Source organism: Sinohyriopsis cumingii, chromosome 5 (assembly GCF_028554795.1).
Source record: "Sinohyriopsis cumingii isolate HCF-2022 chromosome 5, ASM2855479v2, whole genome shotgun sequence".
Classification (NCBI taxonomy): Eukaryota; Metazoa; Mollusca; class Bivalvia; order Unionida; family Unionidae; genus Sinohyriopsis; species Sinohyriopsis cumingii.
This window is the reverse complement of record NC_142965.1, coordinates 145,973,936-145,990,322: the sequence shown is the minus strand read 5'-3', so window position 1 is coordinate 145,990,322 and position 16,387 is coordinate 145,973,936. Positions and strand designations below refer to the sequence as shown.

General features: G+C 34.2%; 1 protein-coding gene across 2 annotated transcripts in view; it reads right to left on the bottom strand.

Annotated features, from left to right (window-relative positions):
* Window positions 1–16,387, bottom strand: part of LOC149800412 (protein phosphatase methylesterase 1-like) — an 84,856-nt gene that overhangs the window by 47,639 nt on the left and 20,830 nt on the right. For both annotated transcript variants that reach the window (XM_089960052.1, XM_089960051.1), the window contains exons 5-8: window positions 13,878–13,929; window positions 12,596–12,664; window positions 9,504–9,589; window positions 6,780–6,870 (exon numbers count right to left, since the gene is read on the bottom strand). In XM_089960052.1, the coding sequence (XP_089816178.1) occupies window positions 6,780–6,870; window positions 9,504–9,589; window positions 12,596–12,664; window positions 13,878–13,929 (298 nt within the window). The remainder of the gene's footprint in view (window positions 1–6,779; window positions 6,871–9,503; window positions 9,590–12,595; window positions 12,665–13,877; window positions 13,930–16,387) is intronic.

Sequence of the window (16,387 nt, the reverse complement as noted above, 5' to 3'; positions counted from 1 at the left end):
ATAAAGAGTCTGGTGAAATAGCGATCAATGAAAACTTCTGGTAAATGCTAACAGGTGGCAAAAGAGAATGAAATAAACACCAATTAAATGTCTTCCTGTGTGAAAGTCATGTTCTAATCCTTTAATTCCGTTTCAGTGTAAACATAATCACAACATATTCTGTTCATTGAAAACATGAAAAGAGTCAATCAACTGTCACATCGAAACCCGTGAGTACTTCTGTGAGAACCTAATTACATGTACATGCCTGCCTTGTTTTGATCAACAACTTAGGGAAGTGTTTGTTGCATTAAAAAAAAAATTGATTACAAGAAACCTCGGGTGCTGGATTAAGGGTCTTGGAGCTGCCTTTGACGTAAAGCAAAACAGTAACAGAGACAACAATGATGATAGTCATAGTGACTTTGAATGTTTCAGTGAAACTGATGTCATTAACGCCGAGGCTGTTTGGGAGAAATTCGTACAGACTCACGGTCCTGAGATGGGCGTTTCTCTTGATGATATGGAGGAGTGCTGACAATGATTGCCCCACAGCTGAATACATGTCAGATGAAACTATAATTATTTCTATAGTGAACAAATTTGCAGCAGAAGACTATTTTAACTGGAGTAACACAAGTGTTGAAAGTGATGCAGACGCAGATGCTGCACCCCCCACCCCTCTGCACAGGAAGCAATGAAATATTTTGATATTGCCATAAGATGGCTGGAGACCCAAAATGTTGACTATGTAAAGCTCATGCAGTTGAGAAATCTGAGGGATTTTGCTTGGCGGCAGAGAAACCAAGGAGTAACACACACAAAAAAAAAACAACTGATTTTTTCAAAAAGTGAATTGATAATTGTCAAGCATGGCACAAACGGCAAGCATTAACTTGTTCTAATTTACGTTGTTTTAAATTTGTAGACCAATTAAATATGTTAGTACTGATTAACCCTTGTTTTTTTGTTTTCCATTTTACTTCTATCGCATTCAAATCTATCTATCGTTCGATCAACACTGTTTCTCGAAAAGAGTAGATCTTTTGTATATAAAAAAATGTCTAATTTGGATCAAACAATAAAACTAGAATGCATCCAATTCAACACAAACATTAGTGACGTAGTACACAATGTGTGAAGTGGTACACATGTTAAGCAAATGGAAACCACGTGGAATAATGTTTTTGATGATCGCCTCAACATACTGTAATTTATCCTGAAATGATTGTTGTCCTATGAGGAAATAATAAAGTACACCGTTATGAAGAGATATTTATTAACAGTTAATCTCACAACGATTATAAAGTGAGTATTCAACAGTATAATCTGCCTACCCTCCCACCTTATTTCTCTGTTATGTCGTCAATCACTTTATTGGTTTTGGGCTTATTTTATAGGTCCCTCAATAACTCGCGCCTCACTTATAGTGCGGTCGATGTTTCTGGACCCCGATGTGCGAGAGTTATTGAGGGAGTGGTGTTGTGTGAATGGACAGAAAGGCAGATGGAAAAGGTGATTACTAAAATGTTCATCCATCTCAATGTGTGACATTTTAGACCCCAGACATAAATATAAACAAATTTTAATCAACTCCTGAAAAGTAGATCAGTGATCCAGGTTTGGTGCACAACACATGCTCCTCCCAAAATGCAAAAAATCAACTGGTTTAATAGCATAAAAGTTGAAGCCACGATAGGGAGAACATAAACAAATTTTTTAACCATTCTGAATAAATTCCAGACTACAGGTTGCACTGACCTAGTTTTAGTGTATGACACAAATCCATCCTTAGATGCAGCAGCATGGACACTTCGGTGGCAATAGGTGAAAAAGTGTTGGCATTCAAGAATTTATAAAATTTTTCACCAAACTTTTAATAAATCGTAGAATGCATGTAACAGCTACCCAGAACTGGAAAAAGACATTTAGCTCAATATGCATATAAAGTGTAAATGTTAAAAGTGTGTATTGCTAGGAACATTGCAATACAGCATGTTTATATTGCAATATATATATATATATATATATATATATATATATATATATATATATATATATATATATATAAACATGTATTGGCACTGACAGCATTTATGATTCTAATTTTTCTTATTTTATACTTTAATAATGAGCAACTTCTTTGCATGTAATAAAATCTTAACAAGAAAATAAAATCAAGTCGCTTTTTACCAAAAATACCCACTAAATATAATAATTAATTAATGATTGAACAAATGATAAAAACATCAACATGAACACCTACCAGCAGGAAATACAAATTTGCACAAGAGTTGCCTGATCATAAGTGTCTTTTGGTCAACAAATCAGAATAAATAAAAGGTTCATATACTGCATTAAAATCATGACAAGGAACAAAGATAAGTAAAAAATAAATGTAATCATAAGTTTGACAAATGTCAAATGAGCAGTATATTTCTGAACAATCCAAGTTTCAACCTGAAAGACTAAAAACTGCAAGGGATTTTATGCCCTCTTTGACTTTTAAATATATATCTGGGATAATTTCCTCACAGAACTTGTCTAGATGGTACAACATATCGGTAATCAAGCACCAAATTTCCTCACAGAACTTGTCTAGATGGTACAACATATCGGCGATCAAGCACCAATGACACGCTTAAGAATCATTTTTTAACAACACTTTATGGACACAAGTCATGAATGATGAAACTGGTAATATCATAATTAATAGATGTGGCACTTTCTGATGAAAATTTGTACTAGCATATCCACAATCAATGGTTGCTGACCTGAAACTTTTGGTATGTCTTTACTGGAACCTACAGCTCTTGTGTCATGGACTGTCTAACACAACTGCACAGCAAATGGTGAACCACCTACACATGTTACACACAGCAAATGGTGGACCATAAATGAGTTGAATGGCTTGTCATTCCACCTACACAAGTTAAACACAGCAACTGTTTTGTCATGTGTATGCACAAATGTGTCCTGAGAGAGGTATAAGCAATGCTAATAAAAGGAGCAAAAAAGTGTAATCTGACCACAAAAAGTGTAGTCTATGGAGTACTAGTACCAATGCTAGTACCCCTACTTCATTAAGGCTATGACATTGTAGCTAAAAATGTACATGTTTCTTATCACTATACCCTTACTTCATTGAGGCTATGACATTGTAGCTAAAAATGTACATGTTTATTTTCACTATACCCCTACTTTGTTTAGGCTATGACATTGTAACCAAAAATGTACATGTTTATTTTCACTACTAACCTGGATCTGTGTGTCAAAATACTTGGAAAAAAAATCCATGTGAATTAGAAATAGAATACCAAAACAAAACATAATGACACATTGTTTATATTCAATACTCACTTTAACTAGTCCATATGTCTGATTTCTGCCAAATCAACATGAGGTCCACAAAGTCACTCACATATTCTTTTTCACAAACTTGAAAATCTGTCTTTAATTGTCCTTTCTCTGATCGGACAGAAGGTCCATCTGCTCTAAGAAGTTTCATCCCCATGTCAAACTGTGAAAGCCCATTCACTTAATATCTGGCAACATTTTCTTTAAAACTACAGACTGTTCTGCTACCTTATCTAAATATCAATATAATCAATCTGCAAGGCATAGTTTCAAATTAAAGAAACCCATATGCTGGAAATGGGTCATTTATTGTTGCTATAAAAAGAAAGTTATGAAAGTATATGTAGTCTATGCTTTTACACATTTCTCATTAAACAGTCTTTCATTTTCAAATTTTTAAGATGAGTGGAATTAAAAAAGATGCTAATATAAACGACAAACACAACTATTTATCGCTTTATCTTTATTTTTATTTTTTTTGGTACTGGAAACATGTAATCCATTCACAGGTGAGCATAAGATGTAATCTGGTGAAGAAAAAGCATAATGACCATGCCATAAGGGTAATGGTTGGCATGTATGTGTATAGGTGCATAACTCTATTTTTAGTTAAACATTATTCCAAATAGGAATATTTTCTCTTGGGTTTTTCATGAACACCTATTTAGAAGCTGCCATGTTGGTAACAATCCAAGCCTAATGGAAGACAGTAGTGTGCTAAAGTTAGTTCTGGACGGTCTAATGTAGGTGAAGAAAAAAACAGTATACTGGTATTTCTATACTCATATCATGATATACAATATTAGGCATTCTGTATTGCATTTACTGGTATATCAATACAGCCTTAGTAAATGTGATGTTAACTGGTGTAACAGTACTGAAGATACAGCAAAGACAGGAAGGGGTGACCAAATGTTTAAACATTTTGAATAAATCTTGGAAAGTATGACAGAGTAATTCAGTTTTCATGCATGACTTATGTCCATCTAGATATGCACTTTAAGTGTAATTTTTTTGATAATGGCTGACAAGAAATTGGAATTAAAACTGAGACATCATTATGCACCAAACTGTAATAAATCCTGGAACATAGGTCACAACAACTCAGTTTTGTTGTGAAACACACGTTCATCCCAACTTACACCCACAGTGCAGGTCTTGTGTCAATAAGGGAATGAAGTAGTACAAGTGTTATAGCTAGAATAAGACATTATGGATGAATGCATGCATATACTCATTCATAGATGAATGCATGCATGGACAGATGGATAGATGAATGCAATCATGTACTCATCTTCAGATGGATGAATGCATATTTTTATGGACAGATGGATGTATGCAAATACTCATGGACAGATGAATGTATGCATATACTCATGGACAGATTGATGTATGCATATACTCATGGACAGATGAATGTATGCATATACTCATGGACAGATGAATGTATGCATACACTCATGGACAGATGGATGTATGCATACACTCATGGACAGATGGATGTATGCATACACTCATGGACAGATGGATGTATGCATATACTCATGGACAGATGAATGTATGCATATACTCATGGACAGATTTATGTATGCATACACTCATGGACAGATGGATGTATGCATATACTCATGGACAGATGGATGTATGCATATACTCATGGACAGATGGATGTATGCATATACTCATGGACAGATGGATGTATGCATACACTCATGGACAGATGGATGTATGCATACACTCATGGACAGATGGATGTATGCATATACTCATGGACAGATGGATGTATGCATATACTCATGGACAGATGGATGTATGCATATACTCATGGACAGAGGGATGCATGCATACACTCATGGACAGATGAATGTATGCATATACTCATGGACAGATGGATGTATGCATACACTTATGGACAGATGGATGTATGCATATACTCATGGACAGATGGATGTATGCATACACTTATGGACAGATGGATGTATGCATATACTTATGGACAGATGAATGTATGCATATATTCATGTTCTGATGAATGTATGCATATCTTCATGTTCAGACAGATGCATGCATATACTCATGGACAGATGGATGCATGCATGCATATAGTCAAAGATAGATGAATGCATATACTCATTGACAGATGGATGGATAAATGCATAAATTCATGGACAGATGGATGGATGAATGAATGCATATACTCCTGGACAGATGGATGTATGCATATACTCATGGACAGATGGATGTATGCATATACTCATTGACAGATGGATGGATGAATGCATAAATTCATGGACAGATGGATGGATGAATGAATGCATATACTCATGGACAGATGGATGTATGCATATACTCATGGACAGAAGAATGTATGCATATACTCATAGACAGATGGATGGATGTATGCAAATATTCATGGACAGATGGATGGATGTATAACAATCATGTAGTATATGCACTGATGGATGTAAGCATATACTCATGGACAGATGGATGTATGCATATACTCATGGACAGATGGATGCAAGCATGCATATAGTCATAGATGGATGAATGCATATACTCATGGACAGATGGATGTATGCATATATTCATGTTCAGACAGATGGATGTATGCATATACTCATGTTCAGACAGATGGATGTATGCAAATATTCATGGACAGATGGATGTATGCATATACTCATGTTCAGACAGATGTATGCATCTACTCATGGACAGATGGATGAATGCATATACTCATGTTCAGACAGATGGATGAATGCATATACTCATGTTCAGACAGATGGATGTATGCATATACTCATGTTCAGACAGATGGATGTATGCATATACTCATGTTCAGACAGATGGATGTATGCATATACTCATGTTCAGATGGATGTATACATATACTGATGGACAGATGGATGTATACATATACTCACGTTCAGACAGATGGATGTATGCATATACTCATGTTCAGACAGATGGATGTATGCAAATATTCATGGACAGATGGATGTATACATACACTCATGGACAGATGGATGGATGTATGACACAGTCATGCAATATATGCATTGATGGATGTGTGCCTATAATTATGGACAGATGGATTGATGCATATACTCATGGACAGATGGATTGATGTATGACATAATCATGAACAGATGGATGGATGTATGACACAATCATGTAGTATATGCATTGATGGATGTGTGCCTATAATTATGCACAGATGGATTGATGCATATACTCATGGAGAAATCGATAGATGCATGCATATATTCATAGACAGATGGCATGGAAAGATAAGTCAACTCTATATAATAAATTATAAATATGGGTATAAAAGTAGAGAACTTTAATGAGGTCAGAAAATATCCAATAAGAAATGATGATTATTCTGTAGACAAGGAATTTAAATAGTTGCACCCTCTTCTCACTCCACATGCATTACTTACCACCACTCTATGGCATGCTCCAGGGACTTGAATAGAGAAGGTCGTCCTCTCAGGAAATTCTGCATACTACTTAGGGCCTCCAGGGCTGTACCTGCAAGAAATAAGACAAATTTACAGAAAAAGGTAGACAACTGGTAGAGTATACTTGCCTGAATGTAGGTAACTCCAAGAATTCACTTCAATGGTGACAGGCATAAGAAGTGGAATATGTGAGGCCTTCAAAGGATGATTACACTCCTGGAGTGAAAATAGTACCTGATTTACACTCCTGGAGTGAAAATAGTACCTGATTTACACTTCAGGAGGTAAAATAGTATCAGATTTACACTTCAGGAATGAAAATAGTACCTGATTTACACTTCAGGAAAGAAAATAGTACATGACTTACACTCTACAAGAGAAAACAGTACCTGATTTACACTCCTGGAGTGAAAATAGTACCTGATTTACACTTCAGGAGGTAAAATAGTATCAGATTTACACTTCAGGAATGAAAATAGTACCCAAGTTACACTTCAGGAAAGAAAATAGTACATGATTTACACTCTATGAGGGGAAATATTACTTGATTTACACTCCTGGAGTGAAAAGAGTACCTGATTTACACTTCAGGAGTGAAAATAGTACCTGATTTACACTTCAGGAATGAAAATAGTACATGATTTACACTCCAGGAGTGAAAATAGTACCTGATTTACACTTTAGGAATGAAAATAGTATGTGATTTACACTCCAGGAATGAAAATAATACCTGATTTACACTCCAAGAGTGACAATAGTACCTGATTTACACTCTATGAGAGAAAATAGTACCTGATTTACACTCCTGGAGTGAAAAGAGTACTTGATTTACACTCCAGGAGTGAAAATAGTACCTGATTTACACTTCAGGAATGAAAATAGTACATGATTTACACTCCAGGAGTGAAAATAGTACCTAATTTACACTTCAGCAATGAAAACAGTACCTGATTTACACTCCAGGAATGAAAATAATACCTGATTTACACTCCAAGAGTGACAATAGTACCTGATTTACACTCTGTGAGTGAAAATAGTACCTGATTTATGCTCCAGGAGTGAAAATAGTACCTGATTTACACTCTATGAGTGAAAATAGTACCTGATTTATGCTCCAGAAGTGAAAATAGTACCTGATTTACACTCCAGGAGTGAAAATAGTACCCGATTTATGCTCCAGGAGTGAAAATAGTACCTGATTTACACTCCATGAGTGAAAATGGTACCTGATTTATGCTCCAGGAGTGAAAATAGTACCCGATTTACACTCCAGGAGTGAAAATAGTACCTGATTTACACTCCAAGAGTGAAAATAGTACCTATTTACACTCCAGGAGTGAAAATAGTACCCAATTTACACTCCAAGAGTGAAAATAGTACCCAATTTACACTCCAGGAGTGAAAATGGTACCTGATCACAACTGGATTTTAAAGGAGACTAATCTCATTATGATAAGCAAGCATACAACTGTTCTGCACTGCTGTGACTAAACCAAGCAATGATGGTTGTAACATCTTTTCTGGCATGGAAGGGCTAGATCTGCAATGGAGTGAATGCATTCCTAATGTTTTATCATCAGATATCATTTATTTATGGAGAAATGTTGAAAGAGCCATACTAATTTATCTTCTGAGAAATTTTATTATGTGATCATTATCCACATTTTACAGTATACTGACACAGAAATATATACACAGGGCTTTAATACTATACTGTACATTAGCATGGTTATGTGATTATTATCCACATTTTACAGTATACTGACACAGAAATATATACACAATACTATACTGTACATTAGCATGGTTATGTGATTATTATCCACATTTTACAGTATACTGACACAGAAATATATACACAATACTATACTGTACATTAGCATGGTTATGTGATTATTATCCACATTTTACAGTATACTGACACAGAAATACATACACAGGGCTTTAATACTATACTGTACATTAGCATGGTTATGTGATCATTATCCACATTTTACAGTATACTGACACAGAAATATATACACAATACTATACTATACATTAGCATGGTTATGTAAGAGCATTTACTCATCTTAAATGTTAATTGTTCTAGACTTTAACACTAATACAGCTTAACCCAAGTCTATTTAATCCTAACTGCTGAAAGCCCAACACCTTAAATGTCATAAAAAAATTTCCACATGAAAATTATTGCTTGCTTTGGATTTGGATAATGTTGGCCAAGTACTGAACTGGCCAAGGAAAGAGAATGTCCAATAACAGCATAGTATTAATTTTTGTCAACAAATACAAATTTTATTGTAACATCACAGTATGCAATATTCAATACAGTTTGTACTGGTTCACACCATTAGGTTGTCCTCTGAAAATGTCTGCATACCTTTTTCTGTTCTGCAAATTAAAGTTATTTTTCTCCAATAGAAATGATTCTGATTCTCTTTTAGTAAAAAGCATTTAAAATTATATAACTATTTGTTAGTGAATAAGGCATTAAAATTCCAATTCAAACTCAACTCAGTGTTGATTGATTGGTGCTGAAAAGCACATAAACACAAGGTAGGTTATATCATCTTGAAGTAAAATGTCCTGCTTGACATACTATGATGGCTGACACAGCCTGGTCTGGGGACATATATAAACCAGCATCATTCAAATTGTTAATAAGCATACCAACAGGTCAGTTTGGTTGAATAAAACACTCACCTTCCACAACATCTATAACAACCAGTCCTATAAGGGAGGGTATTAGATTCTTCTCAGCTGTGTGCACTGCTATTGCACCACCCATACTGAAAATGAAAGGATATCTGCTACAAGTATGAGGCACAAGCTGGCCTGACACCAGCCAACTTATGATACAAAAATGATGTAGTACTGTGCTATCCAAAATTCTGTCCAATTTCAATTTTACAATGTCATAAATGTGAAACTGCTGGCGAGGATACAATTCTCCCAATATCAGCAATACCACCCATCCCTCCCATCAATGATGGTGACCCCCTCCTCCAATCTCTCCAAAACTCACAATATGAAATTTCTGAGTCTGATAGTCATACCCATATCTGTACCAATAATACTGCATGGTTATGAGTGCAATATGATCAACCTAACGCATGTCAACTACAAGTGAAACAAATATATTCCTTTAAAGCACTTCAGTAATCTGGCAATTCTAACCAGAGTGTGATCAACTATAATAACTTTCACTAGTCTCAAGTAACATGCAGAAAATAAATTCATATTAAAATTATATTGACCACTTTTTGAAGTAAAAATTCTTTTGTATATTCTATCTTTACATCCAAATTTTTAATCACTTTGAAATGTGAAATCTGAACATTTAATTGATGCTGGTCAAAAATGACCTCAGTGGGCTAGGGTGTATATAGATATAGCATGAATTAATGTGATCACAAAGACTAATACTTAACTCATGTTAGTAATGCAGAAATGTAGGTCACAATGACCTTTGGTTTTAAGAACATCGCAGTAAGAGATTAATGCAATTGTCAAGTTTCATTACTGGAATATACACAGCATACAGCAAATGAACTTTTAACACAAAATGTTAAGAAAGCAATGCAGTATGATAAATGGGTCACAGAGAGATCTTGCAAAGAGTGTGTAGAACTTATCAAAGATGTATCTGTTCACCAAGTTCCAGGATATCTATGTGAATGGTATGTATTTAATGTGCTAAAAACTGAATGCAGAAACTTGATCAAAGCCAGTCAAAGATGATATATATGTCACAATGAGCTTTGTTTGTTACAAGACATTTCATGAATCAATTTAATCATTCTAGCATCAACATAAATTTAACCAAAGTCAATAAAGCACAAGTGCTTATCTAGATAAAGTCCTTCACCAGGTATAACTGTAGTGGTGTCTAGCACTGGGGCATCATGCCGCAGACATGTTGCATGATGTTCCACCAGTCAAAATATCCTGACACCAGGCCAACCAGTTCTAACGCTAACCTCTTAATGCTTAGTGCTTAGAGAGACAGCTGTTAGTACCAGTTTTTAAGTCTTTAGTATGACTCGGCCGGGAATCGAACTTGCGACCTCCCACATCCGAGGTAGAGGCTCTAACCATTAGGCCACCGGAACAGTCCTCAAGGATTAGAAGTTTCACAGTTACTTCATTAGAAAAAGTTATTTTTTGACATTTATTCTCAATGAGAATAAAAAACGAGTATTCAGCCATTAAACAGTCCCCTTACTACTCTTCCAGGTTACAAATCATCCAGCAGGGATGGCATCCCTTTTTTAATTTGTTGGGGTCACCTGGTAACTTACACCCTTGCTTATAGTGCGGTCTATGTTTTTGAACCCCTACATACACAAGTTAATGAGGAAAACTCTGTCAATAAAGTTAAAGAGGAAAACTCTTCAATAAAGTTAAAGAGGAAAACTCTTCAATAAAGTTAATGAGGAAAACTCTTTCAAAAAATTTCATTAATTTTTAAAAACCATTTGTGTACAAAATAGTATATATCTGAATCCACTGTAATGTTCTTTTGCTTGAAAAAAGACGTGTGTTACTTATCCAATATAAATTTTCACCTGTAATACATATCCAACATAAACAAACCCGTGTTACTAATCCAACAAATTTTCACCTGTAATACAAATCAAATAGAAATTTAAACCTGTATTCCTCTAATCCAATCTAAATTTACACCAGCATCATTAATCCAAAAGAACTTTACAACTGTATTACTAATCCAACACAAATTTAAACCTGTATTACTAATCCAACAGAAATGTACAACTGTATTACTAATTCAATATAAATTTACATCTTCATTGCTAATTCAATAGAAATTTACAACTTTATCACTAATTCAATAGAAATTTACACGTTTATTACTAATTCAATATAAATTTCCACCTGTACTACTAATTCAATATAAATTTCCACCTGTACTACTAATGCAATAGAAATTTACAACTGTATTACTAATTCAATAGAAATTTACACCTGTATTACTAATCCAATAGAAATTTACATCTTTATTACTAATTCAATAGAACTTTCCACCTGTATTACTAATTCAATAGAAATTTATAATTGTATTACTAATCCAATAGAAATTTACAAATATTAAACAATCAACTTTAACACAGATATTCCATATACTATTAAGTATGTTTTACTTAATTTACTACGTGACCCATCAAAATATTGTATTTTGCATTACTTAACTGTTCTATAAAGAGTTCTGCTCATTTCAATTCACTATCATAAAATGAATATACAACTAAAATTTCTGTTATCATGCATCAATTATTTTCCACTTAAAGTCATCATTTTTAAATTAACAAATCTCCCATAACTGATTTGGGTTTATTTCCATCATGATAATACGTAGAGAGATGTGTATGTGTGTGTGTGTGTATGTGTGTGTGTGTGTGATTTGGATTTTAACATAGCTTTAACAGTTTTTCAGTCATACTGCTATGATGTCACCAGTGTGGCAATTTATAGTGGTATCTAGCACTGGGGCATCATGCTGCAGGCATGTAGCATGATGTCACACCAAGTCATATTAACCTGACACCAGGCCAACCAGTTCTAACACTAACCTCTTAATGCTGATCACCTAGCAAGGCAGCTGTTAGTACCATTTTTATAAGTCTTTGGTATGACTCGGCCAGGGTTCAAACCCTCAACCTCAGGCATCCGAAGCAGATGCTCTAACCACTAGACCACTGAAGTGGTCTTTTTACGTAGATAATTTGTCTTATTATTACTGCATTTACAGGTAGTATGAGGCAGCTTAGACATACCTGTGTCCTATGAGAATAATCTGAGGAGGATCATCCCCATACAGCTCTCTGACAACATCACCCACATCTCTGAAATATAATTTTACAAATTTTACCAATAACGTTGTCAAGTTACTCACATGTTCCCACCAATCAAAGTCTTTCTAATTCAAGTTCTGTCATATATACTCTCATTCATTGAATTTATCTCCTTTAAACATCACTATTTGCATTTAGAAAATTACCTTTGATATATGATCCAAACCTATACAATTTTAAAACTTGGCAATTAGTAGTGAATACATTTTTTAAAAAGTATGTACATTGTTATTATATTTATTTGTATTGTTTTTAGTTATATATTATGTATATCTGTATTTTATAACTGACCTTAGTCTAAAATCAAGTCAATGGTCTACCTGACCAGTGACATTTATTTTGAAAACAACATAATACATAGCTAATATTTCTCTATGATCACTGATTAAATATTCAGATCATCAATAATGAAGGTAAATATGTTTACTTCTATCTGAATGCAGGATATTAGTTTTTCACTAGGAAAATCCTAAACTTGTTGACAACCTGTAATGTTTTAGAGGAGACTGACCTACATCCTGGCTCTATTATTGTGTCTTGGCTTTTAATACCAATGTTGTTAGCTTGGAAAATTACTTTAACAGACGAAGCAGAATAAGTCTTATTGTTGTCTTCAGTTTTTAATTTGGGTGGATTTATTTATTTTAAATTATTCACTGGAAATACAAAATGCCTTTAGTTCTTCTTGGACTAAATCATTATAATGGAATTATAGTGAATTCAGTCAAGGACATTTTGGATTTTATTATTGTGATATATCAAATGACTATTAATACACTGCCACAGTCTAGGCTATTGGTACATTAGTACAAACAAGACCATAAGTATAACAACACATTCAAGATTGTAAATTAATTTTAACACCATTGGAATTCAATAGGAACTTCATTTATCTGGACCAGAGACAGAACCTTTAGGAATATTTGGGATTTAATTCATAATACTGCAAGTTCTTTTTAAAATTTCACTTTGTATTCCAGGGAAATATATTATTCGTTGAATTTTACAAAACTGGTTGGTTTTCACTCTTTTCTGTTTCTTAGTTTAAGACCATAAAGTCGTAAAAACAAACATATAAATAATTCTCTTTCAAAAATAAAAAAGATATTTCCTCAAAACATAAATGGGAATACAATTGTCTCATGGTGACATCAAGCAACAAAACTGTGTTAAACTTTTCTTTAAATATTAGCTAACACCTAACCTGGACATGGTTTCGGCCGATAAATCTGTATCATCGGATGTGTAGGTATCGCCTGAAGCAAAATAAAATGAAGAAATAAGAAGGTATCCACTGAAGCGAAATAAAATGTAGAAATAACAAGGAAAAGAAAAAGACCATCATAATTATTATCATTCTGATCATTGTGAATCTCATTAATGTATCTTAAGGAGTAAAGTATTTATATTGTTCATGGTTGCCTGGGGCAACCATCTTTGAAACTTGAGCTGTACTGACAAATTTTCTTGTTGTAATTTAATTACTGTAGTTGACATCAAGATTCCCATAATTTAAATTAGTCATGAACTTTTGTCATATATGTATTACAGATGTAATTTTAATTACACTCCTACTAACAGAAAAGTGTCATAGAAGTTTAACACTTATTTAGTCTAAGTTCAGTAAATAAAAGATAATCAAATAATTTCCTTTGTTGATACTGTCTTATCGTCTGTAAGCTTTACACATGTTGGACACCCCTGACCATGAACTTGTTGGACACCCCTGACCATGAACTTGTTGGACACCCCTAACCATGAACTTGTTGGACACCACTGACCATGAACTTGCTGGATACCACTGACCATGAACTTGTTGGACACCCCTGACCATGAACTTGTCTATATTTTACATTTGTCTGAGTTACATCATTGTGGTTATAGTTAATGCAATGTTATTATTAATCCAATGCCTAAGCTGTCAAGAACTGTGAACAATCCACTTTGGGACTTTTATTTAGCCATGACTTAACAAGCAAATATGCAACAACAATTATAGCTGGTCTGATCATTAAAACGTGTTATATTCCTTCAGCTAAAGTCAGCCTATAGGAGTAGCTCTCACATGCTCTACAGCAAGTGCCTATTTCTTCAACAGATCCATCACGAAGAGTAATTATACTAGATTACAATTATTAAGTTTGTCAAGCCAACAAAGTCTTCTTTCTTCAATGGTTCACCCTTATGGGCTGGAAGCATGGATTCTGATTAATTAAACAGACAATGAGTACCTGACAGATGAGGATTAGCAAGGTGTCTTGCCAGTAGCAATCACTAATCACTCAAAAATTGAATTACATGGAGATAATTCAAGCACCTGCTGTAGGTATCTAGAGGGATGGTTTAATGATTATGTCATGGGAAAATATATAAATTCCATTTTAGTTTTGAGCATTTTTTAATATGTTCAGTGTACCCAACTAAGCATTCACATTGGGAAAAATGGTTGACTCACGTTAAGTTTTAGTTGTCCCAGTGGATTTTTCTACCCCTGCATCTTCATTATCAATATTCTGCTTCTGCTTCTTTATTCTCATGGCAATTTTTTTATTAATTCTAGGTTTTCATGCTTTACAATTAATGCACTGAATTGCTCTTGAAAATAGCACCTATATTGTGCTATGTATTTTTCTTTCTCCATGGAGCAAATAAGAATTGTATAAGTTCAACAGAGCTTCAAAATTCAAAGCAAAATATGAACTATATATTTTTTGTCAGAGCTTTGAATTCTTTGCATTTTTAAGGTGGCAGGGAATATAATGCTTTATGCTGGTACTAAGCAAGTTATTCAAGTATTTGAGTGACAGTTGCCTGAGTTACTGAGAAGCTTTACGCTAGTACTAAGGGGCACTCACCAGTTATTATGTACTTTTGAGAGAGTCACGTATGTAAGGTGAAGTTATTTGCATTTAAAACATGCACAATGGAGATAATGTTGGCATACCTCTATGCTACATTAATGTGATGTGGATGATATTTCTTTGGATATTGTACCTGAATTAGTCTAAAGTACACTATCCATAGCAGCTATTAAAATAGGGACTAGACAATACCAGCTTCTGAAAGTGCAATCCATGAATTACCAAATATATAAAATGCAAAGTTCAGGAAGTGAAAATGACCAAGTGGAGCTAGCACATTTTGGAAAGGTGCACATCTGGAATAAGTCCATGCTGTATACTCTATAACCCATAGTACACCCATCAATCATATACCAAAATAAAGGGAATTAAAGGTTATTTGAATTATATCTAAGATATACATGGTCTTTTTTAAATAGCCAGTATAACCAGTGAGGAAAGCCAGGGAAATTCTTTTCTTTAAAATTCTAACCGTATGTAAGAAACTGTAGAGTGCCAATAATCAAGTTATTCAAGTTTTTGAGTGACAGCTGTCTGAGTTACTGAGATGCTTTATGATAGTACTAACCAATTTATTCAAGTATTTGAGTGACAGTTGCCTGAGTTACTGAGATGCTTTATGCTAGTACTAACCAAGTTAGGAAGCGCTCACCAATTAATAAGTATTTTTGAGAGAGTGACGTATGTAAGGTGAACTAGTTCACATTGAAAACATGCACAATGGAGAGAATGTTGGCATACCTATATGCTACAGTAATGTAATGTGGATGATATTTCTTTGGATATTGTACTTTTCGAAATTTTACATGATTTAAGCACACTGCTAACTAAAATGACTGCTCCCTTGTGTTAA